At 41.0% G+C, this 25,013-nt stretch overlaps 1 protein-coding gene across 2 annotated transcripts in view; it reads left to right on the top strand.

Moving 5' to 3' along the window:
- The window catches only part of ALG9 (ALG9 alpha-1,2-mannosyltransferase), a 95,719-nt gene that overhangs the window by 30,818 nt on the left and 39,888 nt on the right, over nucleotides 1–25,013 (top strand). For both annotated transcript variants that reach the window (XM_032838438.1, XM_032838439.1), the window contains exons 9-13: nucleotides 907–1,029; nucleotides 3,848–4,002; nucleotides 6,583–6,712; nucleotides 7,381–7,528; nucleotides 8,944–9,073. In XM_032838438.1, coding sequence (XP_032694329.1) covers nucleotides 907–1,029; nucleotides 3,848–4,002; nucleotides 6,583–6,712; nucleotides 7,381–7,528; nucleotides 8,944–9,073 — 686 coding nt within the window. The remainder of the gene's footprint in view (nucleotides 1–906; nucleotides 1,030–3,847; nucleotides 4,003–6,582; nucleotides 6,713–7,380; nucleotides 7,529–8,943; nucleotides 9,074–25,013) is intronic.

The following is a 25,013-nucleotide window of genomic DNA, read 5'->3' as shown; positions in this document are numbered from 1 at the left end:
CCCCCCCACACCTCCCCCCCACCTCCCCCCCCCACCACTCACAAGTCCACAGATGGTCTCTTCTGACCCACCACCTGTAGATGGGAAGTTCCAGCAACCCCCTCTTGGGGTTCCATTAATTTGCTAGAGTGGCTCAGAGAACTTAGAGAAAAATTGACTTAAATTTACCAGCTTATTAGGGAGGATATTATAAAGGATATAAGTGAAGAGCCAGTTGGAAGAAATGCACAGGGCAAGCTTCGTGGGATGGGGCTCAGAACTCCAGTTCTTTCCAGGAGCACCACAATCCTCGCACTTCTAGGTGTTCATCAACCCTAAGTTCTCCGAACCCTGTCCTTTTGGGTTTGTGTGGAGGCTTCATTACACAGGCAGATTGGTGAAATCATTGGCCATTTGTGATTGAACTCTATTGCCAGCCCCTGTCTCCTCCTCTGAGGTCAAAAGGGTGGAACTGAAAATTCTGACCCCCCAGGCACATGGTTGGATCCCCTGGCCATCAGTCCAGACCCTTATAGGCTACGTAGGGGCTTTCCCCAATTCTCCTAATTAACAGAAGACCCCCTTATTGCTCTTCGATTAGGAAATTCCAAAGGTTTTAGGAGCCCTTTGCCAGGAAGGGGGATGAAGCCCAAAAACAAATTGCTTATTAGAAATCACAGTATCACCTCTAAGCTATTTAAATTACCTGGTTGTTCTGGGAAAGTGACCAATCCCATTCTCTTCCCATCTTCTGCTCTTGGGCTTCCCCTGTGTGGCAGAGCCCCAGGAGCTGAGTTCCCATTGTGGACTCATTCACTTGGGGCATCAGACTATCAGCATTACCTGAACAAAGAACATTTTGAGTCAAGCGTTGTGAAAGGTGTTGAAGGCATCCGCTAATGATTCCTTATCTGTTTGTTCCCTCAGGTACGGAACCCTGGTATTTCTATTTGATTAATGGATTTCTTAATTTTAACGTAGCCTTTGCTTTGGCTCTCCTGGTCTTACCACTGACTTCTCTCATGGAATACTTACTGCAGAGATTTCATGGTGAGTGGTGTAAGGGATGATAGGTTTTTGGGGAGGAAGAAGCAAATAACAGTGTATACCGAGAAGTGAAAATGATTCTTCTTCTGTTCTCCATTTTCTTCCTACGGAGATGGTTGGCTTATTGAAATGTCAATCTGTACTTATAAATTTATGTGAAGATTTGGTTAATAATTGCAAGTTAAACTGACAAAGGGAGGAACTTTATATCCTTTCAGGTGGGGGGAAATGAGTATAACATACGGAACCACCCAGGGAGGCAAAAACAGTTCCAGAATCTCAGGAGTCTTGTGTTTTTTTTTTTTTTTTTTAAAGTGCATGTTGGCATGGAAGATGGCTTAAGATAATAAGTGATAGAGGTCAACGTTCTTTGGGGAATTATTTCAACCAAAAATTTGAAAACTAAACCATACAGGGATTTCCCTCACGTTTGATACTGAAGTGAGAGCGGCTTTGGACTTCCTAAGAAACATTATGCTTCCCTTTGTTCCGTTTTGCTTCTGTGTTTGCCTTATCGTGGAAGGCTTGGTTTGTCATTTATTTTGCTTGCTCTGACTCTCTCTAGTGCACAGCCAGTGTTTTCTCAAGTTGTCACGGATTTGGGCATCTAGTGCCCATGTTTCTTTTATGGAAGACAGATTTGAGCAGAAATTCATATGAGCTTTGGAAAGAGATTTAATTTCAGACTCTTCAGTCTGATTTGGATGCCATATGATCTCCCCATCCCACCCCTCATTCTGCTTTTCTACTATTAATGGTTTATAAGAGTTCACTGTGCTATACTATTCGAATATGAAAGCAGTCATCGATCACTTTTGTTTTAACATGATCATAATGCCATTATCCTAACAAAATCAATAGTAATTCCTTAAACTCTAATACCCAGTTGATATTCAGGTTTCCTACATTGTCTGAAAAACAGCTTTTTATAGTTAGTTTTTTTTTTTTTTTAAAGGATCTGAAAGGGGTCATATACTGAATTTAGTGTTAAATTTCTTAAGCTTTATATGAGGTTCTGCCCCCTCTTCTTTTTTCTCCTGAAGATTTCTAAAGAAATAGGGTCATTCATCTTGCATAGTATCCCACATTTGGATTCAGCTCTTTGTCACCTGGAGGTGTTAACTTATTCCTCCATTCCTTGTATTTCCTAAGGATCGCTATCTTTTGTGAAAAGTAACTTTTTTAACTGTAAAAATACTTCATGCTTGTGGAGAATTTGGAAATGCTTGTGATGTAAGTATAAAAACAGCATATTAAGCTGTTCTCTATAGTATGAATCCAATTTTGGTTTAAAAATATGTAATTTACACACATGTCCACCTAGTAAGAAAATGCTGTTTTTTCTTTATACTTTCTGTGTATTTTATGGTAGAAAAAATACCCTTAAAGGAAAGAAAGAAAGAAACAAACAAACAAACAAAAAAAAAAAACAAAGAATCAGGAAAGAAATTGGCTATTCCATCAAGTAGTACAACTATAGTTCTGATTTTGTACATTTTATGGAGGACATTGAAAAATTTTAGGCCATATTTTATTTTTTTTAATGTTTAAATATTTATTTTAGTAATTTCTACCCTCAATGTGAAACTTGAACTCACAACCCCAACATCAAGAGTTCCATGCTTTTCTGACTGAACCAGCCAGGTGCCCCAGGCCATATTTTAAAAGTGTATTTGTCTAAAAAAATGCATTTGTTAGCCTTTTAAGTTACAGAAAAAAAAAGATTTCATTTTCTTATAATTAAGAAAACTCTAATCTAAAAAATTTCCTGGGAAGGTTTAAGTCCTAAATTATTGCCTAAGATCTCATGGCAAAATCTTAGAGTAGAAAGTTTAAAGGATAAGCTTGGTATTTCAGTTCCAGAGTTTTCATCCCTAAAGAATTTCTAGAGAATTCCAGATAACTTAGGAACAAGATGGATATCAGTGACAGTCCTGAGCTGCTCTTCTAAACTTGCTCATTGTAGACATAATGAACACCAGGGGGCGCTGTCTACCTACCCTTTGCCAGTGATTTCTAGGCGCTGCTGATTATCACTAATTGGAGCACAGTGGGGGAAGCCTTCCTGGTGGGTTGCAGGTTTATCACTCAGTGTTCATGTACCTAACCATGGGAACTTTCCAGCAGGTGCTTGGGTCTCAGCACTCATTAAATGCCTTTAATTCTTTCACATGCTTCAAGTATATTTGGGTTCCAATTTTGGGATTCAGAGTGGATGGGTATTGCAAAAGAGGAGAGAAAACGTCATCCGTGTACTTCTTTTAAGAGTGTTTTTATATTTGCATTAAGACAAACTCTTGTGGCTTGGCGAAAGCCAGGAATGGGGGCTTGAGAATCCAGCTTTTTCTTTCCTTTGATCTATAACTACTTGAACAGACTGATTGGTATACAAGAAAGGAGATCGCTGTATTAAACAGAACATGGGAATTAAAACCCAAGAACGGAGTTTACATTATGCTTTTGGTTAATCTCAGGAACCTTTAATCTTAGTGGCAGGACTCACTGGAGAGAGAAGGCTTTTTCCATCCAGTGTAGAAATTATTAAGCTCTGTTACCCATTTGCTTGACTTTCATTTGTGTTCTAGCCAAATCCAGTATTGTGCCTCCTGTTAGATACTGGCTGTCTTGGGGGAGCTCAGGAGTATACACCTCTTTCTACTTAACCCCTTTACTACGTCAGAGGAAGTGTGACTACAAGAGCCGAAACATTTTAGGGGGTGCCCTAGGGCGTATTCCTGTTTGTGATCAAGAGAACATTGAAACCAAATGTGTTGTTTCATTCTAATATGGTGAAAGGTGGATATTTTTCTGTGTCTTACAGTTCAGAATTTAGGCCACCCATATTGGCTTACCTTGGCTCCAATGTATATTTGGTTTATAATTTTCTTCATCCAGCCTCACAAAGAGGAGAGATTTCTTTTCCCTGTATATCCACTTATATGTCTCTGTGGTGCTGTGGCCCTCTCTGCACTTCAGGTGAGTTTCAGGGAAATGGATGTCTGCTTCATTCCATTTCGCTTTTTAAATTGGTCATAAAGCTTAAAGACAAATTATGGCATGCTTCTCCCAAGATGTTTTATCCATGCATTAAACCGGATACAGATCACGTTATTAAAGCTTGATGTATTGATGGCTTGACTGTTGATCATACTCTTGAGCTGGTTACATATTTGCATTGTTAATTTGTGTGTTAATTTCTTTCTGTTGCCAACAAGAATCCAGTTGCTGTTAAAGGAGTTTTACTAAGTCATTGTATAGGCCATCCACAGGACAGTGGTATCACTGCAGAGCTACTGGAATGTCTGTTCTTCAACTCCAAGATCAGATGAAAACTTGCTCACGTGTTTGGGATAACACCAGGCATTTAGCAGTATGGGATGCTTTGTGATCCTGGCTTAAAACCTGTCCAGGTCAATTCCTTGTCAGAACTAATCTTGAATATCTTTCTGTGGCCTCAGAAGCCCCAAGGCTCTTTTTTGACCTCTGCTACCACTTGCAACTGGCAGTGAAGAGTAATTAGGGTGACAGTTATTTCTGCCCCTTTAACAGATAGATAGAGGTATAATTTACCCATTTAAAAAGTGTAAAATTGAATCATTTTTAGTATATTCACAGATATGCATAACCATCACCACAGTGAACTTTAGAACATTTTTATCACCTTAAAAGCTCTGTACCCATTAGCTGTCATCCCTGCCCCCCCTTCATATCTCCCGTGCCGTAAGCAACTACTAATCTATTTTCTGTCTCTGTATATTTGCCCATTCTAGGCCTTCCATGTAAATGGAATCCTATTTAAGTCTTCAAAAAGTCTTCTGTGACTGGCTTCTTTCATTCAGCAGTATGTTTTTAAGACCTATCCATGTTAGGATGGTAGTTTAAAAAAATTTAAATTATAAAAGTAATTGAACTTTATTGCACATAATTTTTCATTTACTACTTTTTAAAAACACATTTATTTGACAGAGATCACAAGTAGGCAGAGAGGCAGGCAGTGAAAGAGGGGGAAGCAGGCTCCCTGCTGAGCAGAGAGCATGAATCGGGGCTCTATCCCAGGACCCTGGGATCATGACCTGAGCCGAAGGCAGAGGCTTTAACCCACTGAGCCACCCAGGCACCCCTCATTTATACTTTTTAAAAAGATTTATTTATTTGAGAGAGGGAGAGTGTGTGAGAGTAAGAGCCTGTGGGGCATGGGTCAGGGAGCAGAGGGAGAGGGAGAGAGAAACCCAAGCAGACTCATTGCTGAGTGTGGACCCCAATGTGCGGCTTGCTTCCACAACCCTGAGATTATGACTTGAGCCGAAACCAAGTCAGATGCTCAACTAAGTGCATCACCCAGGCACCCCAGTCTTAGTACTTTTTAAATTAGCCCTACTATCCTAACAAAACCACTTTCCTTCCAGCATTTTTATCTATCATATACCAAACTTTATTAGGGTTGTAATCTAAATGTACATATAACTTTATATCCCTTTTAATAGAACTACATCACATGATTTTCATCTATACCCATCTTTTGAATAAGCGTATATTCTAAATTTGGTATAAAACATTATTGTGTAATATATGTAATATACTGAATTTGAAACATGTAATGATGAGATAAAACTTATGGTAGGTTTAGGATGCTTCCTTATTTCAGTATTATAAACAAACAATGCTAGGATGGATATCTTCCTTTAGGTATTTGGATTGTTTCCCTAGGACAGATTGCCCCAAATATGAGGGAGTTTAAACAACCCATGGCACTAACAAGTAAATATTTGCCAAGTTTCACTTCCCCAAAGTTGAGGTCTAGTCTTGGAAGGAGAGGAGGAGGTCAATCTAATGGGAAGTCGCTCAAAGATTGTAGAATTGATGCATGTATGTGTATATTGTAATAATATTCCTCTAGTTTGTAAAGCAGTTTAGCAGATAATTAACAGCCTTTTCCTGATGGTCTGTGAGAGGACTCCTTTTTTTCTTGTTTGGTCAAGAGACATTCCGTTGATACTAAAAACTGATGAAAACTTCTGAATGAGAAAAGTAAAGATGAAATACTCATTATATCAAAATAGAGACACTTCATATATCAAAGCAAATTGCCGAAAAGCGCTTTTGTTGGTTTATTTATTTATTTATTAAAAATTTTTTTTTTTAGGCCGGGCCCACGCCTAGCGCAGGGCTTGTACTCCTCATCCTGAGATCAAGAGTCACGTGCTCCACTGACCGAGCCAGCCGGGTGCTCCGGCACTTTTGTTTGAATATTAAAAAAAATAATAATAAATTATTAGGACCTTAAGCACTGGAGAGGTTTCCACATATTTATCCTATGAAGCGGGTGAGAATTCCTCTGGCGGGGCTGACCAGTAGATAGTCTTGACAGAGTTTGTTTTCATCTTAGAACTCAGAGTGGGTACCTCACTGAGTGTTTGCAAATGCTCAGACCCTTCACAGAATGTCTGCTGCTGCTTCCTCCCTCTTGGTGTTAGGATGTTTTACAGCCGTGTTATGTATATTCTGCAAGTTCTTTTTTTTTTTTTTTTCCTTCAATACAGTTTTCTTTCCTTCTAGAAATGCTACCACTTCGTGTTTCAGCGATACCGCCTGGAGCATTACACGGTGACGTCAAACTGGCTGGCCTCGGGAACACTCCTTCTGTTTGGGCTCTTGTCCTTCTCTCGCTCTGTGGCGCTGTTCAAAGGTAGATGCACAGAGAACGTCTTACCCCAACTCATGAGGCACTTCACGTTGGGTTTTGATGGACACGTGGTGAACACAGTTCAGCTTCGGCCGGGAGAAGGACTGTACGCTAAGGAGAACCCGTGGACTTAATATAGTGACGGGGATATGACTTCTCTACCTTAAGATCAAAGAGAAGACTGAGAATGCTAGAAGGAATTTGTGACTGACTATAATTTTTTTTTTTATTCTTGTTTTTTTTTTTTTTTGTGGTTGTTGCTATTGTTGGGTTTTTAAAGGATGCTTTTTCATTCTGAAGGCTGAATTAAGGAAGCTTTGAACATAGGAAGCAAATTTGGGGCCCAAGCCCCATGATTATATTCTTCCTGTAATCATTATTTGGATCCACAGGATTAAAATGTGCTCAAAGAATAGAAGTTAAAAAGGCAGAAGGGTGTAGAGAAGAGCAAGAAAGCAAAGCTATTTGGTAGAACAGGGTCTCTGCTGTGATCATCTTACGAGCTGTAGAGACACTGGGCACCAGTGGGGCAGGCTTCCTTCTGCGTCTCCTGGGAACCTTCACACTCTTCCATTATGCACGAGTTACGGGGGACATTGACAGGCATTATGATTCAGTGTCCACCTCTCATCTTACTCATCTTTGATTTCACAAACCTCTGTCCCTTCCAGGGTATCACGGACCCCTTGATTTGTATCCAGAATTTTACCGAATTGCCACAGACCCAGCCATCCACACTGTCCCGGAAGGCAGGACCGTGAATGTCTGTGTAGGAAAGGAGTGGTATCGCTTTCCCAGTAGCTTCCTTCTGCCTGATAAGTAAGTTTTCCTTTAATTCCCAGAGTTTTATTTTTTATTTTTCTATTATTTATTTATGTATTTATTTGTTTTTTAAAGATTTTATTTGACAGCGAGAGAGGGAACACAAGCAGGGAGAGTGGGAGAGGAAGAAGCATGTTCCCCAATGAGCAGGGAGCCCCACATAGGGCTCGAGCCCAGGACACTGGGATCATGACTGGAGCTGAAGGCAGATGCTCAACAACTGAGCCACCCAGGCATCCCCTAATTCCCAGCGTTTTAAATCAGGGAGTAAAAATAGCAGTTCTGTGGCAGTGTCTCCTTAATTTTTCTTCCATGTTTGGATTTTTCACAAAAAGTTGTTGAATAACTGACCATTTCAGAGCTTTTCAGAGCTGTGAGATCTGCAATGTGCAACCACAGACCATGTCCAGTAGACTGGGTGCTGTGTGTGGCCACACACCCACTCTACCTGGAACCATGGAGGTCCAGGGACTTCTAAAAACACTTGAGGCCCTAGGCTTCTAGTGGCTCTTATTGAGGATCCGTATGTAAATTTCAGTAATCATCTGGTATTAATTCACTTCCAGAAGTGGTCTAGAAACTCTAGTTGGAAGAGTGTTTTTAGAGAAGAAATGTTTGTCATCCAGCAATAGTGAAAGTTCTTTACCAGCATGTGGATGCTGGGGAAAGCTGTGATTAAGGTAATTGTGCCACTTGCCTTCATGCTCTCTGTTGTTGGATGATAGCACAGGCTCTGGAGTTCCGTATGTTTGCTTAATTCGGATGGAGAAGGTCCTATTTAGGGAAAAGGGAAGTCGGGTTAAGATGAGTCATGTTGTTCCATTTGGGGGATTGGCTTCAGCAGCTTAGCTGGTGGGGGTATCTTGGGTTGACTGAAGATCCCGTATCAGTCATTAATCATTAAATTAAAATGTTGGGTTTTCTTTTTTTTGAAGTATTAACTAACATTAGCCTTTGCCTTTTGCCTTTGCAATAGTTTCATAACTAAAGATACTTGTGAGAATTACTCAGGGACAAAGTACTTCTCCCATAGTGTGTTCTTGCATTTCACTTTTTTCCTACCTGATGAATTTGCTTTAATTTTGTTAAGTCCTTCTATCATGTGATTACTGGTGATAAATGGGGATGCTTCTCTGGTAGTTTGATGGAAGGACCATTTGGTTGCAAATTTTAGTGCTAAGAGTTGGCGGAATGGGTTGAGAATCCCTCTCGAAAATTTCCCAACGATGTTGGACTCAATCATGACCTTTGCCTCTGTGTTCCCTGGTGGAGGTTTTAGCAGAAATACTTTTTTTCTCCAAGCGAGATGTTTTTCACATGAATTTTTTTTTTTGGCTTGTTTATTTCAAGTACATTTAGCAATATGGGCCCCCTGTGTTTTTCTTACTCTCCCTTATTTGTGTTTCTGACAGTTGGCAGCTTCAGTTCATTCCATCGGAGTTCAGGGGTCAGTTACCAAAACCTTTTGCCGAGGGACCACTGGCCACCCGAATTGTTCCTACTGACATGAATGACCAGAACCTGGAGGAGCCATCCAGATACGTAAGGACAACCATTTCCTTTTACCACTTGAAAGAAAGTTCTAACCCTAAAATCTGTTGGCATGCACTTTGGAAGCTCTGGTGAAATGGGAATTTCTTAGAGAGTGATTTCTTTAGGGTAAGGGATATAACAGCTTTTGTTGAGAAAGATAGTAATTTAAAAAACAAATTTATTTTAAAATTTCCTCTTATTTTCTATGTGAAACACACAGTTCAATGTATTTTCCAAGCTGGTCTGGAAATTTTCTTACATTGAATTCGAATCATTTTGAAACACATTCTGAAACTCCTATCATTCCCTGGCTCATTAAAATATTTGGTGGGGAACTTTCAAGTTCTCAGTAGACCTTTGACCTAATTATCAGTGTATTCCGGTTTGAGCAAATGGACGTCAGTGACTGAGGCTGTTTTCCTGGTGAGCGCGTGGTGCAATCTGTGTCAGGGTCGTGCTCTTCCACCCACTCAGCTTTATGTACCCCAGGATCCCGTGTGGTTTTATTTCAGTTCCTTTGAAAGATGACACTTGCGCCATTTGATACTTATAAAATCTTTGATTGTCCAAAAGGTGAGCGCAGTAAAGATACTGTTCCTGGTTCCCAGAGACTGTAGATGAGTATTTTATAAAGTTATTAGAAAGCACTTTTTTTGGCATCCTGTCTTTTAAAGAAACACTTAACGGTTTAGATGTCAAACACATCTTGGGTAGGTGTTCCCATATACTTCCTCCATGAAATGGGATATGGTATTGTGAAGTGCTTCTGCGGCCACACGTGGCCTTTTGTCTCCCACATGGAGACCACCGGGGCTTATGAGGGGGAGTCTTACTGTGGGAGTTTAAAATATAAGCCATGGAAAGGGCCATTGTCGGATACATACTTGACCTGGCCCCCTGCGAAGGTAAAATCTGTGTTCCATCAAAGGGTTTATGTGAGAGCTTTTTTCCTAACTTTAGCTTCTGATTCCTGGAGCATTGACAATACCCCAGGATGGGGTAAACTGTTGTTGGTCATTTTTGTTTTAGCTGCAGATACTCTCCTGACAGCAGGCCTTGTTGGGGATCACCGTGAGTACACTGGAGAGTCAGAAGGGTAGGCGTGCACACTGTGATGGGGAGGGAGACACACAAACTGATAGTGGTGTTGTCACAGCTATGTTTTAGGAAGAAGTAGCATGGAGTAGTAAAAAGGAGCATGGACTTTGAGTCAGGTAGGCCTGTGTCCCAAGTCCTGGTTCCGTTGCTTACTTTGGTGATCTTGGGCAAATGAGTTAACTCTTTATTTAACTAATTTATTTCTATCTGTTAAATGGGAATAATGGCACATTTGGAAGATTATAATGAGCTTAGATATTCTATCATATCTATCCTATCATATCGTATTAGCATAGTGTGTGCGTAGATTTTCCCACAAATGTTCTTAATCTGATAATGCTATATCAGATGGATTGGAGGTCAAGAAACCTTAAGAGGATTTATAATCTGCTTGAATCTATCTCTCCTTCCTTCCTTTTCTTGTTTTCCAGTCTCATTTTTGTCTGCCCACACTCATCATTGCCTTTTCCATCCCAGTGACTTTGCTTATCTTAATGACCAACCGTGCCTAGACTACCCTTGCCTCCCTCCTTATGCCATCAGAACTCTCTTCCTGTCTGTAGCCTTTCCCACCTACCTAAGCTCATGGTGAGCTGTGCTCCTTTAAATGCCTGAAATTCTCACCTCTGCCTCTCAGCCATTCATTTTTGTCTTATGTTATTTACGTATTTCTGATATGTATGTCCTGGGCATACTGTGAAGAGAATGCTTCTTCTGTATTCCCCATAGCATCTGGGATAGTGCTATAAGTCTAGTCGTTCACCTTCATGTGCTTTCTGAGTGGGGAAATGTACACTTCTCGTCATTGGGACAGTGATCTTCAGAGAAAGCTGACTGTAAAATCTACAGTGGCTTTTTGCACATTTCTTAGGCTTTGGTCACTGGCTGTCTTTGGTTAGATCATATTTCCATACTTTCTGCTACCACACACTGTTCAGTTTAGTTAAGTGGCTCTATCTTAGCTTTACCCAAAAGCAAAGATTTTTCAGAGTACCTATAGGAGTCACCAAAGTGCTATCTGATTAAAAACAAGTCTGATGTGTCTCCTCAGTGTGTGGTGTCCACCGTTGTGCTCACCCACCTTCCTGTGTTTGAGAGTTTTTGTGCAAAGTTCTTTCTGACATTTCCTGCCTGGTAGGACAAGTGCCCTCCCAATCCAGGCTGCTCACCTTTCACCCTTGGGCAAGTAAAGGAGACATTCGACAGCTTGCTGTGAATTCAGCGTGAACGATGATCAGGGATTCATTTCTTTTAGTCGGTTGGTTTTCTTCTGATGATAAAAGCAGTATAGAGGCGCCTGGGTGGCTCAGTGGGTTAAAGCCTCTGCCTTTGGCTCAGGTCATGGTCCCGGGGTCCTGGGATCGAGCCCCACATCGGGCTCTCTGCTCAGCCGGGAGCCTGCTTCCCTCTCTCTCTCTCTGCCTGCCTCTCTGCCTACTTGTGATCTCTGTCAAATAAGTAAATAAAATCTTAAAAAAAAAAAGCAGTATACATTCATTGTATAAAATAATAAAGGCCTCTATAATTCTATTACCCAAATATTAAACTATGTTACCATCTTGGTGTTTTTGTCTCTTACTTGTTTCCCTTGCATATATATGTAAATATGTTAACAAAAATATCAGTTTTTTAAGAAACGGTGCCAGGACTATGACTGTAATAATAACTTGGCCTTGTGTGTAGGAGCACACGCTAGACTACATCAGTGTTCTTTCCTTCCGGTATCAGTCCTAGTTCTTTCAAGAAGGCAAAGTCCTTATGTTCCCTGTCTTTCCGGAGCATGCTGGATGGCAGCAGTGTTTTTATCTGCCTGTTGGCTCTGAGTGACAGGTTTTAGCCAACTTCGGCTTCAGTGCTTAGTGATGAGATCTGTCTCTTTCTGGTCTGCTTGGAAATGAGAACACATTCATGACTTCCTTTAGTTCTCTCTCTTCCTTGACTTCTGAGTTGATCAAGAATTAAGAGTGTGTGTGGGCGCCTGGGTGGCTCAGTGGGTTAAGCCTCTGCCTTCGGCTCAGGTCATGATCTCAGGGTCCTGGGATCGAGCCCCACATCGGGATCTCTGTTCAGCGGGGAGCCTCCTTCCTGCTCTTTCTCTGCCTCTCACCCTGCTTGTGATCTCTCTCTCTGCCAAATAAATAAATAAAATCTTAAAAAAAAATAAAAGCATTAAGAGTGTGTGTAAAAGGGCACCTGGGTGGCTCAGTGGGTTAAAGCCTCTGCCTTCAGCTCAGGTCATGATCCCAGGGTCCTGGGATCGAGCCCCACATCGGGCTCTCTGCTCAGCGGGAAACCTGCTTCCTCCTCTCTCTGCCTGCCTCTCTGCCTACTTGTAATCTCTGTCAAATAAATAAAATCTTAAAAAAAAAAAAAGAGTGTGTGTAAAGGCTCTGTGGTTTCTAAGGCACTGTTGGAACTACCTTGCAGAAATATTTTTTTTTGCTCCATATTCTTTCATAGTTGATAGTGAGTAGCTTTTGCATATCTCATTAATGAATGGGTGGCATTTTTACAGAGATTTTTACAGATTTTCTGCCAAAATCAAGGTGTGAATTTAGAAGATACATTCAGTGTCTCCTCTTTATTAATTGGCAAATCCAGTTTTTTGTTGGCTCTTTCAAGATGAGTGATACCCTTCTGACTCCCAACCTGATACCTGATGTGGGAGCTAGAGGAGTAACAAACACCTGTTCAGGAGGGAACTTAGACTTTTCTCTGATTTTAACTTAATGCGTAAGCAGACTTGTAGGAAGCTTGTCCATCTGCTCTCTTTGAAAAGATGGAAGTGTTCCTTGATGACTTTTCCCCAAACAGTGATACAGTCAGTTCTGCTCTAAGGTGATATAAAGTTACTTTATATAAAGTCATTGTGTGGTTAAAAAAAAAAACAAAAAACAACCCAGAAGGCTTATGGGAAAAATGCGATTAGGGACACAGTACTCAAAAACATTGTCAGTGACACATAAAAAAAAGATACAAGCCTATAAAAATGGTCACATGGTTTCACATGTGTTGAGCAGCTGAAAGTATGTAGGTATTAGAATAATGCGGGAGTTTACCTTGAAACAGACCTGATATATGCTTGTGGCAGGGGTGCTGGAAGGCTTATCTGCAACAGGACAGCAAGTCATCCTGCCCGAGTGGCCGGGTGTGGCTGGGAGCTCGGTGTGCCCCACAGGCACAGGGAGGCCATGGAGTGTGCATCTGTGCGTCCGTCGTGTTCTACTCTGAGGAGCTCGGCCGAGTGCAGTCTTCGCTTCACCTCGTGTTTCTCGTGGATTAAATGACACATGAGCCAAAGCAGAAATGGAATTATGTTCAGACTGGTCCCTAATATATCCGTTGTGTTGGAACAAATTTGCATTTTCAGAACAAGTGTTACAACAGAATTGACTGTAAATTCAGTCAAAACTGACTTAATTTTGTTCTTAAGTTCCCTGCCTTTCCCATTTAACCAGTGGGAAGAATTACGAGTTTGGAAGGGAATTTAAGATACCACAGAGTCCGCGATCCCTTCATTTTATGGTGAAGAAACGGAGGCTCAGAGGGGTTGTAGCCTGACAGAGGTTAGTATAAGCAGCTTGGTTTCAGGATGCCCCCATATACTTTGCAAAGCTCCTCTTCCTTCCACAGCCACTTATAGTTTCTACCATATGGCATATCCCTTGAGGGTATATTTGCGGTCATGGTTAATCATTCTTTGATGTAACAAGGTTGAATAGACAGTAAATAGCTAAGCATTAATTTTCACAGAAGTTACTTTACGTTTCTCGAGCTCAGTTATATATGTGTATATATATATATATATGCCAGGTATTTTAAGTAGCAGTTGTTTGTCTTTAGAAATAATGAGGGTCTTCACCCCCTTTTCTTCCTGTCCTCTTTTATCTTTCCTCCTCCTCTTAGTAGAAGTCCTTATTGCAGGAGAAAATAAGTTGCCTTATAGATATCCTTGCTATTGGTTATCAGCCCAATATGGAAGGAAGCAGGTTTGAATTGCTACAGTACGTGCCGTGGAATAAGACTGGAATTGCTAAAAATTCCAAAGGTTTCTTTAAAATTAATTCCCTGGTATCCATTATGTTGGCATTTAGAAAAGTGAACTTTCTGGGATCTTTAGGGATTGAATGACCCCAAATTTTTACCCGTGAGTTCACATTTTTACAGTGCAGTACATTGTTACTCAAGACTGTAGGGTTTCAATTGACAAATACATGTTTAGCAAGTATGGGAGATGACAGAACCATAAAACAGTCTGTGCTTCTGGTGACAACTACTTAATTTAAGTGGAGTTTATATGAAAGAAGAAAAGCCAGAAAAATACTTGAAGTCTTTTTTTTTTTTTTTTTTTAAGATTTTCTTCATTTATTTGACAGAGACACAGTGAGAGAGGGAACACAAGCAGGGGGAGTGGGAGGGGGAGAAGCAGGCTTCCCATTGAGCAGGGAGCCTGATGCCAGTCTTGATCCCAGGACCCTTGGATCGTGACCTGAGCTGAAGGCAGACACTTAATGTCTGAGCCACCCAGGGGCCCTAAAGTCTTTCCCTATCAAATGTGTTGTCCTAGGCCTCAGTGCTCCTATTTTAAAGAAGTATATCATCGGAGTATATTGATGCCTGGCAAAGTGATGTAGTGGCAACAACACTGGGCTAGGCATTAGAAGCGCCTGTAATTCCTTTTAGGGGCTGAATGAAGTATGTGTATTTTTTTCTTAAATGACTTTGTGAGTCATTTAAGTTTCCAAGGCCCTTGAAATAGTTGTGTATCTGCTCCCAGTTTGCTGTGACTGCATCTGAAATCCAGTTGCAATTTCAGGATATCCCATTACCTGTTTTCTAATTAAATATTTAATGGTGGTGAATCCTGAGATGTGATTCCTGGGCCGTGGGACCCGATGACCAGAGCGGAAGTCTGCATAGTGCCTCCATCCCAAAGGAGAGGAGTGTATGTTAGGGGTACACTGTGCTGTGTACTGCTGCCTGAGCGTGATGCTGATGTTTGGGGGTTGGAGAGCTAGGGCCCCAGGCCCCGCCCCCAGCAGAATCTCTGTTCCAGCTGATAAAATGGAGCTGTGGGTATTTATTCCTGCCCAGCAACCCTTAGCTCATTCCTACCCCAACAACATGCACACTTCTTATTAATGATGTTTTGATCTCTATCTCAGGCCTTTTTCTTTTTCTTTTTCTTTTTCTTTTTTTTTTTTTTTTTTAAGATTTTATTTTATTTGGTGGAGAGAGACAGCAAGAGAAGGAACACAAGCATTGGGAGTGGGAGAGGGTGAAGCAGACTTCCTGCCGAGCAGAGAGCCGATGCCTGCCAGGCTTGATTCCAGGACCCCAAGATCATGACCTGAGCCAAAGGCAGACACTTAACAACTGAGCCACCCAGGCACCCTCAGACCTTTTCTTTGAGAATACATATTTTTCTTTGCCTGAGTTGGTATTAAAATTTTGTCCTTAACATATATTTATTGAGAAGATGTAAACAATATGCTACTGATAAGAAATTAGCTGGATTTCCACCCCCATACCTTTTTTTCTTCTGCTTTAGAGGTACTGATTTATTCCTCTCCAATCTTCTAGTGGGTTCTTAGAAACCGAAAGAAGTCACATTTCTTTCAAAATGAGTCTTAAATGCTTGTATTTTACAAAATTTTAAACTAAGGCATATTTTTAGCTTCAACAGCTGGTTGATATGTAGCCTGTGACTAATGAAATGAAACACATTTTTGTTTCACGATCATGTGTTAATGTCACCCTACAATTTTGTTATTTTTGATGCAAGAAAGAATGATTGAATCTGAAGAAACAAAAAAATGAGCTCTTTGCTTATACTTTAAGGCAGATTTAAATCCAGTCTCTTGGTTTTTGAATTGTAGACGATGTTATGGAGTATGGGCTCAGATTTTGCATTTTGAGATATTGACAAAATTGAGAGAAAAAACTATTCTGATTCTAGCTTTTAGACCCAAGGGGCAGTAGTCACTTGGTGTTACCAGGGATTTCAACTGAGAAAACTCAAACTAAAAATAGTCACACTAAAATAGTCTATATATAATATGATCCAGATTTTGTACCGAAAAGTCTATATCTGTAGAAAAGAAGGTCTGGGACATAAACTAACAGGTTGATGGTGATTTATTTTGGGTGGTGGGATTATAGGGAATTTTTTAAAAAATACATTTAAAAAAGGTGCCTGGGTGGCTCATTCGATTGGACGTCTGCCTTTGGCTCAGATCATGATCTCGGGGACCTGGAACCCAGCTCCTTACCAGTCTCCCTGCTTGCAGGGAACCTACTTCTCTCTCTCTCTCTCACTGTCTCTCTCAAATAAATAAATAAAATCTTAAAAAGCTGAATTTCCTTTAAAAGATATATTTATAGTAAGCCATACTGTATTTCATAATTTTTTTAAAAAGATTTTATTTATTTATTTGAGAGAGAGCAAGAAAGAACACAAGGCAGAGGGAGAGGGAGAAGGAGAAGGAGGCTCTCCACTGAGAAGGGCTCCATCACAGGACTCTGGGATCATGATCTGAGCCGAAGGCAGACGCTTGATGACTGAGCCATTCAGGTGCCCTGCTTTCATCATTTTAAAAAAAGAGCTTTGGGGTGCCTGGGTGGCTCAGTGGGTTAAGCCTCTGCCTTCGCTCAGGTCATGGTCTCAGGGTCCTGCGATCGAGCCCCGCATCAGACTCTCTGCTCAGCAGGGAGCCTGCTTCTCTCTCTCTGCCTGCCTCTCTGCCTACTTGTGATCTCTCTGTCAAATAAGTAAATAAAATCTTAAAAAAAAAAAAAAAAGAGCCCTAATGGGAACTATAGGTGCCAAATCTTTGAAACTACTAAGAAGCTCTCAGGTGTGCTTACAGACAACACTCAGCATGCTGGCAGTTGACCTCTGGTTTCCCGTTTTTGTGTTAAAGAAGAACCTTCAATTCAAAATTGAGAAAGAGATTTTCTATTAAGTAATTTTTGCCTCTTAGCCTTCTGGCCATTTAGTTAAGTCATTTTAATCATTAGATCTAAGACTACTTTTGCTCCTCTTTTAACTAGATTGCTTCAGAGAGATAAATGTGGTTTATCTACGAGGGAAAAAGTTCTTTTAAACCTTGAACTAAGACAGGATGCTGCTGCCGCGGTGAACAGACCATGAAGTCATAAGTTAAACACTTCCAGGCAGGAGGGGAGTTAATTTTAACTCCCCTGAAATTTTAAATAAAATAATCTGCCTGTTGTTGAGGTTCACACAGGAGGCCATGTCCATCCAGTAAGTATACCAGAGACCACCTGTTGGCAGGGGCCTTCCCCACCTTCCTGGCTCCCCCAGCCCAAAAAGACCATGGTCTTTGAATCTTTCCAGTACAGTAGCATGAGTCTCTAACCTTTTGGCATCTTTTTCATAAATTTTAAATCCTTCTTCTGTTCCTTCATTGGCTCATTCATCCACCTACATATTTAACTTTTTTTTTAAGATTTTATTTATTTATTTGACAGAGATCTCATGTAGGCAGAGAGGCAGGCAGAGAGAGAGGGAGAAGCAGGCTCCCCACTGAGCAGAGAGCCCGATGCGGGGCTCGATCCCAGGACCCCGGGATCATGACCTGAGTCGAAGGCAGAGGCTTTAACCCACTGAGCCACCCAGGTGCCCCCATATTTAACTTTTTTATTGTCCCCTACTATGTGTTGAAAATATAAAGGTGACGAAAAGCATAGTATCCTGTCATTTAAGAGAAGCCCCCCCCCCCCAACAACAACAACAAAAAAGAAAGAAAGAAAATAATTGGGGACAGGGGAGGAATTGGGAAAAACAATGTAGGAAGCAGAAAAAGATTTTAAACTTCTATAACCAATGTTCCCTGATAGGTTAAAAGAAAAGGTTGGGGATGGTAAAACAAAAACATTTGCTTTTGTAAGAAGAGCAGTCAGAAAGTGAGAGCTCCTAGAAATTGAGAATAAGATAATGGAGATTTACAAAATCATAGAATGATGAAAGGACAAAGTTAGAGGAATCTTCTTTTCCACAAAAACAGAACAAAACCCAAAGAAATGGACAATAGGAAGAGGGAGAAAGATCAGCTAGCACCCAGCTAGCTAATAGGAAGTCCAGAGAGGAAAAATGCAAAGGAGGAGAGCACATTGTCAAAAAAATGTGAGAAAATCTCCCAGAACTGAAGACGGCCCTGGAGTATGCCTGAGATAATGGATGAGAGATGGTCGATACCAGGGTGCGTCAAGTACCGAAAGAAGTTATCGTGTGTTATTATTCGATAAATGAAAAAATCAAGAGCTATCAGCAGAAAAAGCTGAGGGAGTTGTGAGTCACTGCCTCTGAGAAGTGAGACCAGGTAGGAGGGAGGGTACTGCTGTTTTTCATAAGCTCTGATTCTACCAAAGTTTTGAACTATGCACAGAGATAATTTTGATAAATCTAAAGGTGAATTTGGAGTCTAGCAGGAGAGACAGTTGTCCAACATTTTCCAGCAGTGTTTTGAGTGCCATAATGTGCTATAGGGGCACTGAGATAGGAGGAAAGACTTTTGCTTCTCTGGGGACAGCTTCAGGTAAGACGTGGGATGGGAGCTGGATCTCAGAAGATGACTGGGAGTTCTCCGGCAGAGGAAGGGGAAATTCACCCTCCAGCCAAAAGAAACAGCATACATAAAGCTTGAGGTATGAAAGAACCTTGAGTGTTTAGGGAAAGATTAAATGCCTTAAGATTTCCAGATTTTAGTTAATTGGGCAGAGTAATTTTCATTTCTTCCCTGTTTCATTTATTCACCTATCCTATATTTATGTGACTGTGTTTTCTACTTAATTATATATTTAAAGGAAAGTGTTCATGTCTTTGTCCTTACTCTTTGAAACCTCCACTGTACTGAACATAGGGCGTATACATAGCAGATGATTTAAAAAGTTTTAAACTAAAATATGTATTCAGTCCTTCATTTAGTCTTCTTGCATTCAAGAGAGGCCTCCCTAAACCCTAATAATAATAGACACTGAGACTAATTAGGACTCAGGCACGATCATTCTTTAAGGTCTAGGTATACTCCTCTAAGGGTACTAGGTTACACCCTCCGGGAGGACAGGGATCGTGTCCTTCCCATCATTGTGTGGCTGGCAGGGACCAGCACTGCATAGAGGTTAGCTGATGAGCCTTGTTGGTCTTCATTAACTCATCCCAGACTGAAAGAAATACTTAACTCTCCTGCTTCCTCTTGTTTTAAGGAGAGCCTTAAAATCCCCAACCCCCTGATTTCTGTAGCTATCTCTGCCGGCCTTTAATAAGGAACAGAACAAATAGGTTTATGTAACCTACCAAGATGCCAATCCACGGGAAAGGTTCATGTTATTGCCTTAATACGATAGCATTTACTGTAAGACTGGTTAGCAACTTGTTTCTTAGGAAACAAGATTAATACCTTTTTTTTAGTGTTGTCTCTGTTCTTCAAGTCTCATCACTCCATGTTCGGTCCTTTCCATTTCTCCTCTCATGGTGAAAGGTTTTCAGCAAGGTTTTGTTTATTTTTGCCTTTTATGTTATTTCAGTTTGAGAAAGATCTACCCTTTTTTTTTTTAAGATTTTATTTTTTCATTTGACACAGAGAGAGATCACAAGTAGGCAGAGAGTCAGGCAGAGAGAGAAGGGGAAGCAGGCTCCCTGCTGAGCAGAGAGCCGATGCGGGGCTCGATCCTAGGACACTGAGATCATGACCTGAGCCCAAGGCAGCGGCTTAATCCACTGAGCCACCCAGGCACCCCAAGATCTACCCTTCTATTATGGACACAAGTTACCCAGTTCCAGTCACATATACCATCCCACCAAATCTCAAGGCTCTTTATTGCTTTCTCTCTTTTTCTTTTTCACTGAAAAACTTTTTTTCCATGAAATAATTAGATTCCCAGGAATTACAGAGATCTTACAGAGAAGGGTGCACGCACCCTTCACCCAGTTTCCCAACCATAACTGGAGTATAATTCCCAAACCAGAAGATGGATGTTAGTATGATTCTGTGCCATTTTGTCACATCTGTATAGACTCGGGTCTCCACCACCGGCATCAAGGTGTAGAATTATTCCACCTGCACAGAAGTCTTCTTTCTACCACTCCTGTATAGTTTCATGCCACCTTCACCAACCCTGACCCCTGGCGATTGTTACTTTATCCTCCATCTCTATAATTCTGCTCTCGAGAATTTTATATACATAGAATCCTATAGCGTGTAACCTTTAAGATTGCGTTTACCCCCTGCATATAATGCCCTTGAGCTCCTTCCAAGGTGGGTGTCTCCATTTGTTCCTTTTAGCTTCTGAGTTGTGTTCCATGGCATACATGTGTATTTTGCAAAGTGTAGTTTGTTCACCTGTTATAAGGCATTTTGGTTGTTGCCAGTTTTTGGCTCTGGCAAAAAAAGTTTTTGTGAATTTTTGTGTTCAGGTTTTGGTGTGGATGCACGTTTTCATTTTTCTGGGATAAATGCCCAGGAATGGGATTGCTGGATCACATGGTAGATATATGTTTCAGTTTTTCAGAAACTGCCAAATGATTTTCTAGATTGGCTGTACCCATTCAAGTGAGGTGTTAGAAATCTTACCTCTCTTTATGTCCCTTTATCTTCCTCTGTTTGTAATGTGATTGTCTTAAATATTTCTCTTATGTATGTTGAGAACCACATCAGAAAGTGTTAAAATTTTTGCCTTAACCTTTAAATAATACTTCCGAAAGCTCGAGAAGGAAATTTATTATTTTTATCCATATGCTTATTCTTCTGTTGTTCTTTCTTCCTTCCTCAAGTTCTCCTGTTCCTTCTTTTATTATTAACTTTCTATTTTTAGAATTTGTGCCATTCTTTCAGGGTAAAGAATGTTTTCCTCTGGATATGAGATTTGTGTTTTGACAGTTCTGTTCTTTCACTACTTGAACAATATTGTGCCCCTTTCTCTGGCCTCCATGGTTTCGTTTTTCTTTTCTTTTCTCTTCTTTTAAGATTTTATTTATTTGTCAGAGAGAGAGAGAGCACAAACAGGCAGAGAGGCAGGCAGAAGCAAAGAGAGAAGCAGGGTCCCCGCTGAGCAGGGATCCCCATGCGGGACTCCATCCCAGGACCCTAGGATCATGACCTGAGCTGAAGGCAGCAGCTTAGCTAACTGAGCCACCCAGGTGTCCCCAGCCTCCATGGTTTCTTATGGGAAATCTGATCTTCAACATGTTTTTCCTCTATTGGCAAGGTGGTGTTTTTCTCTGGCCCCTTTGAAAATTTGTTTCTTTGTCTTTAGTTTTCAGAAGCTGAATTATGTGTCATAGAGTGATTTTTTTTGAGTTTATCCTGTTTGGGATTCAGTCACCTTCTTGTTTCCATCATTTTAAGTGTCTTGGCAGATTTGGGGAGCTTTTAGCCATTTTTGCTTCTCATACTCGTTCAGCCCTGCGCTCTTTCTCCTTTCCTTCTGGGACTCGGCAACATGAAGGTTAGAGCTTTTGTGAGAGTTCCACAGGGCCCTGGAGCTCTTCATTTTTCTGTCCTTTTTCTTTCTGTTATCCAGATTGTGTAATTTTATTACTCTGTTTTCCAGTTCACCGCTTCCTCTGATTTCTCCACTCTGCTGTCGAGCACATCTGCTAGGCTGTTTATTTCCGTTTTTGTCCTTTTCATCTCTCAGATATCCATTTGGTTTTTCTTCTGTTTCTTTGCTGAGACTTTGTTTTGTTTCAAGCATGTTTGTAATTGCTAATAGAAGCATTTTTATCATGGATACTTTTAAATCGTTGTTCGATGATTCTGGTATCTTTATCATCTCTGTTGGCATCTGTCGTCATTTGTCATATGGGCTGAGATCTTCCTGGTTGTCACTTTGATGAGTGAGTTTTTGTTGAAACCATGACATTTTGGGTATTATGAGACACTAGATTTTCTTTAAGTCTTCTGTTTTAGCTGACCTCCTCTGACCCAACACTGGGGGAGGAAGGGGGGTTCCCTTATCACTGCCAGGTGGAGTTAGAAGTCCAGGTTCCTTTCTTGGTCTCCATGGATACCTGGGGGTATGTTGTGGTGCATGTTACTGCTATGTGGCAGTGGGAAGTTCAGGGTCACTAGTGGGCCTCTAGTGACTCATCTTGACTGAGGGTATGGGACACCTTGTTCCTGCTTCCCGTGTAGCCTCCACTGACACTGTGGGGTGTTCTCATTGGACAGTGGTGAGAGTCCTAACTCTACTAGGCCTTCTCTGACACCACCTCAGCGTGTAGAAGGAGGGGTGCCTTATTACCGCTACGTTAGAATGTAGTCCAGGCTCCCTGTGTGGTTTCCCTGCTGCCATAGGGTAGGTGGTGGAGAAAAGAGACTCATTACTGCCCAACAGGGTTGTAAGTCCTGGTTCCCTACTACTCAGTCTTCTCTGTTACCATCCAGGCAGGAGAAGGGGCCCTTCATTGCTGCCTGGTGAAGGTGGAAGTCGGGGCTCTGCTGGACACTTATTATCAGAGGTATGGATGGGATGACACACTTTTGGGTAGTGTTTGGCTAGTGTTTTAGGGTTCTCCAGAGAAACGGACCAATAGAGAGAGAGAGGAGAGAGAGTGTGTGTGTGTGTGATTTTTATTTAAGAAGTTGACTGACACAATTGTGGGGGCTGGTAAGTCTGAAATTTGCAAGATAGGTTGGCAGGCTGAGGACCAGAGAAGAACCGATGGTGTAGCTTGAGTCCAAAGGCAGTCTGGAGGCAGATTTCTCTTTCCCTTGAGGGGACCTCACTCTTTTGGTTTTAAGGTCTTCAACTGATTGGATAAGGCCTACCCACATTATGAAGGGTAATTGCTTTACTCAGAGTCTCCTGATTTACATGTTAATCTTATCTAAAAAATACCTTCACAGCAGCATCTAGTCTGGTGTTAGGCCAAATATCTCGGTACTGTGGCCTAGCGAAGTCGACACATAAAATGTCACTACTAGAGTAGAGTGGTTATTGTATAAGAGTATTGTTTCTGGGGTCCTGAGGTTGCTAGCTGGCCTGCCTTCTTTTCTCTGCTCTTTGGAGTTGTCTTGGGTTTGTTTCATACATAGGGTCCAGGGTTTTTAGCTGGACTTAGTAGGAGGAATACAGAAAAGTGCCTGCTCTTGCTTTTTATTGGCCATCTTCTTTTAACATAGAAGATTAAATGCTTTGCTGATATTTGAGACCATAGGTTTTTATTTCTAAGACTCTTCTTTGTTTTTCCTGAAAATTATTCAGTTCTTCCTTCTGCGTAGTTTTAAAAAATATTAAATCTTTTGGACTAGAGTGTCTGATTTTATGATTTTTATTTGGGTGTGTTTTTTCCCCCTCCCCTTTCAGATTTTAGTTTAAAAATCTCTTCACTTAGTTGGAAGTTTTTCTAAGCACATTCACTCTGGTCTTGGTGAGCTGCGTTCTGACTCTTGCCAGGAACTCATTGGTTTATAAGCTATAACGCAAAAAAAATAGTCTTACAATTTAAAGAAAAATTTTTTCAACGGTCTTGTGATTTGACTCCATTGCTTATATCCTGCTGTGTGCTTCCCTTTATCTTTTGCTTCTCAAATGCCAACTTTTAACTTGACAAGAAACAGAAGATATCTCTCTGCTTCATAGACATTGAGATCCCACCTGTGATCTCAGAGTCACTTGAGGTACAGCCTCGCCTTCTTCTGTCCTTTGTTTCTAATGTGAATTGGCAGGGTTCACTGCTCAGCAGACTCATGTCTTAGCTGGTTCCCTATCAATTTGATACATTCCAGGAAGATGGAACTCTTTTCTTTTACCTGTGTTAGGTCTGTTTTCACGTGGACGCCTCTCAACTCTCCGGTCAGGGTCATTTACAGGATGGCTCTAGTTCAAAGCCTGGGAGCCACACCCTGCCTCCTGTCACGTAGCCTCTGTGCCTGGCTCGCTTACACCTGTGAGTCTTCAGAAGGGTAGTCTGCTGTTCCTGTAATTCTATTCTTTTCTCCTACTTCTCTTCCAGCTAGTCTACTCAGCCACTTTCCAGGCTACAGATCTTGTTTTCTTTGGGAGTTTTTTGCAGATTTTGAGCAAAAGAGAGCTACTGAAACTTCTCTTTATTGTTGTGACACAATTTTCCCATGGCCATTTACCTTGCCTAGTCACACATAGTTATGCACTATTTACCTTTAAAACATTGACTTAACCTTTTAAAAAAATCCACTTACTCTCTCTCTTTTTTTAAAGGTTTTATTTATTTATTTGAGAGAAAGAGCACAAGGCAGGGGAAGGAACAGAGGGAGAGGGAGAAGCAGACTTCCTGGTGAGCCCGATGTGGGGCTTAGTCCCAGGACCCTGAGATCATGACCTGAGCCAAAGGCAGACACTCATCCAACTGAGCCACCCAGGGACCCCCACACCCATTTATTCTTAACACCTATGATCAACCCAATTATATGTGTTAGTAGAGGAAATAGTACATAGAAAACTTCTTCTCCTGAATATATTTTGCTCTTAACACTTCAATATGAGAGTATTTTGGGAAATCGTAGAATTTCAAATAAACTAGCAAAGTCACCCATTAAAACCCAACGTAAGAATCTCCAGAAAATTGGTCACGGGCCGCACTCTATTTCCCCTACCTACCTTTTCCCAACATTTCAAGTAGGGAACTAGTCCTATAATTTCATAGGTTGGTGCAGATATTACTTGGGTAGACTTTCATCTATTGAAGTAACACTCTTTTGAAGGGTGACGAAAATGACTATGGAAGGTTTGAGTTCATAAAATCATTCTGTCTTCTTGGGTCATGAAATACATTCCAGGAACTGACATTAATGTCAGTTGGCTGATTAAACAGAGAATTATAATAGCAGAAAATTTTGTGAGCACG

The sequence above is a fragment of the Lontra canadensis genome, unplaced genomic scaffold, assembly GCF_010015895.1.
Source record: "Lontra canadensis isolate GAN:19392208 unplaced genomic scaffold, GSC_riverotter_1.0 scaffold104, whole genome shotgun sequence".
Taxonomy (NCBI): Eukaryota; Metazoa; Chordata; class Mammalia; order Carnivora; family Mustelidae; genus Lontra; species Lontra canadensis.
The sequence above is the reverse complement of the archived record's forward strand: the minus strand, read 5'-3'. Positions and strand labels throughout refer to the sequence as shown.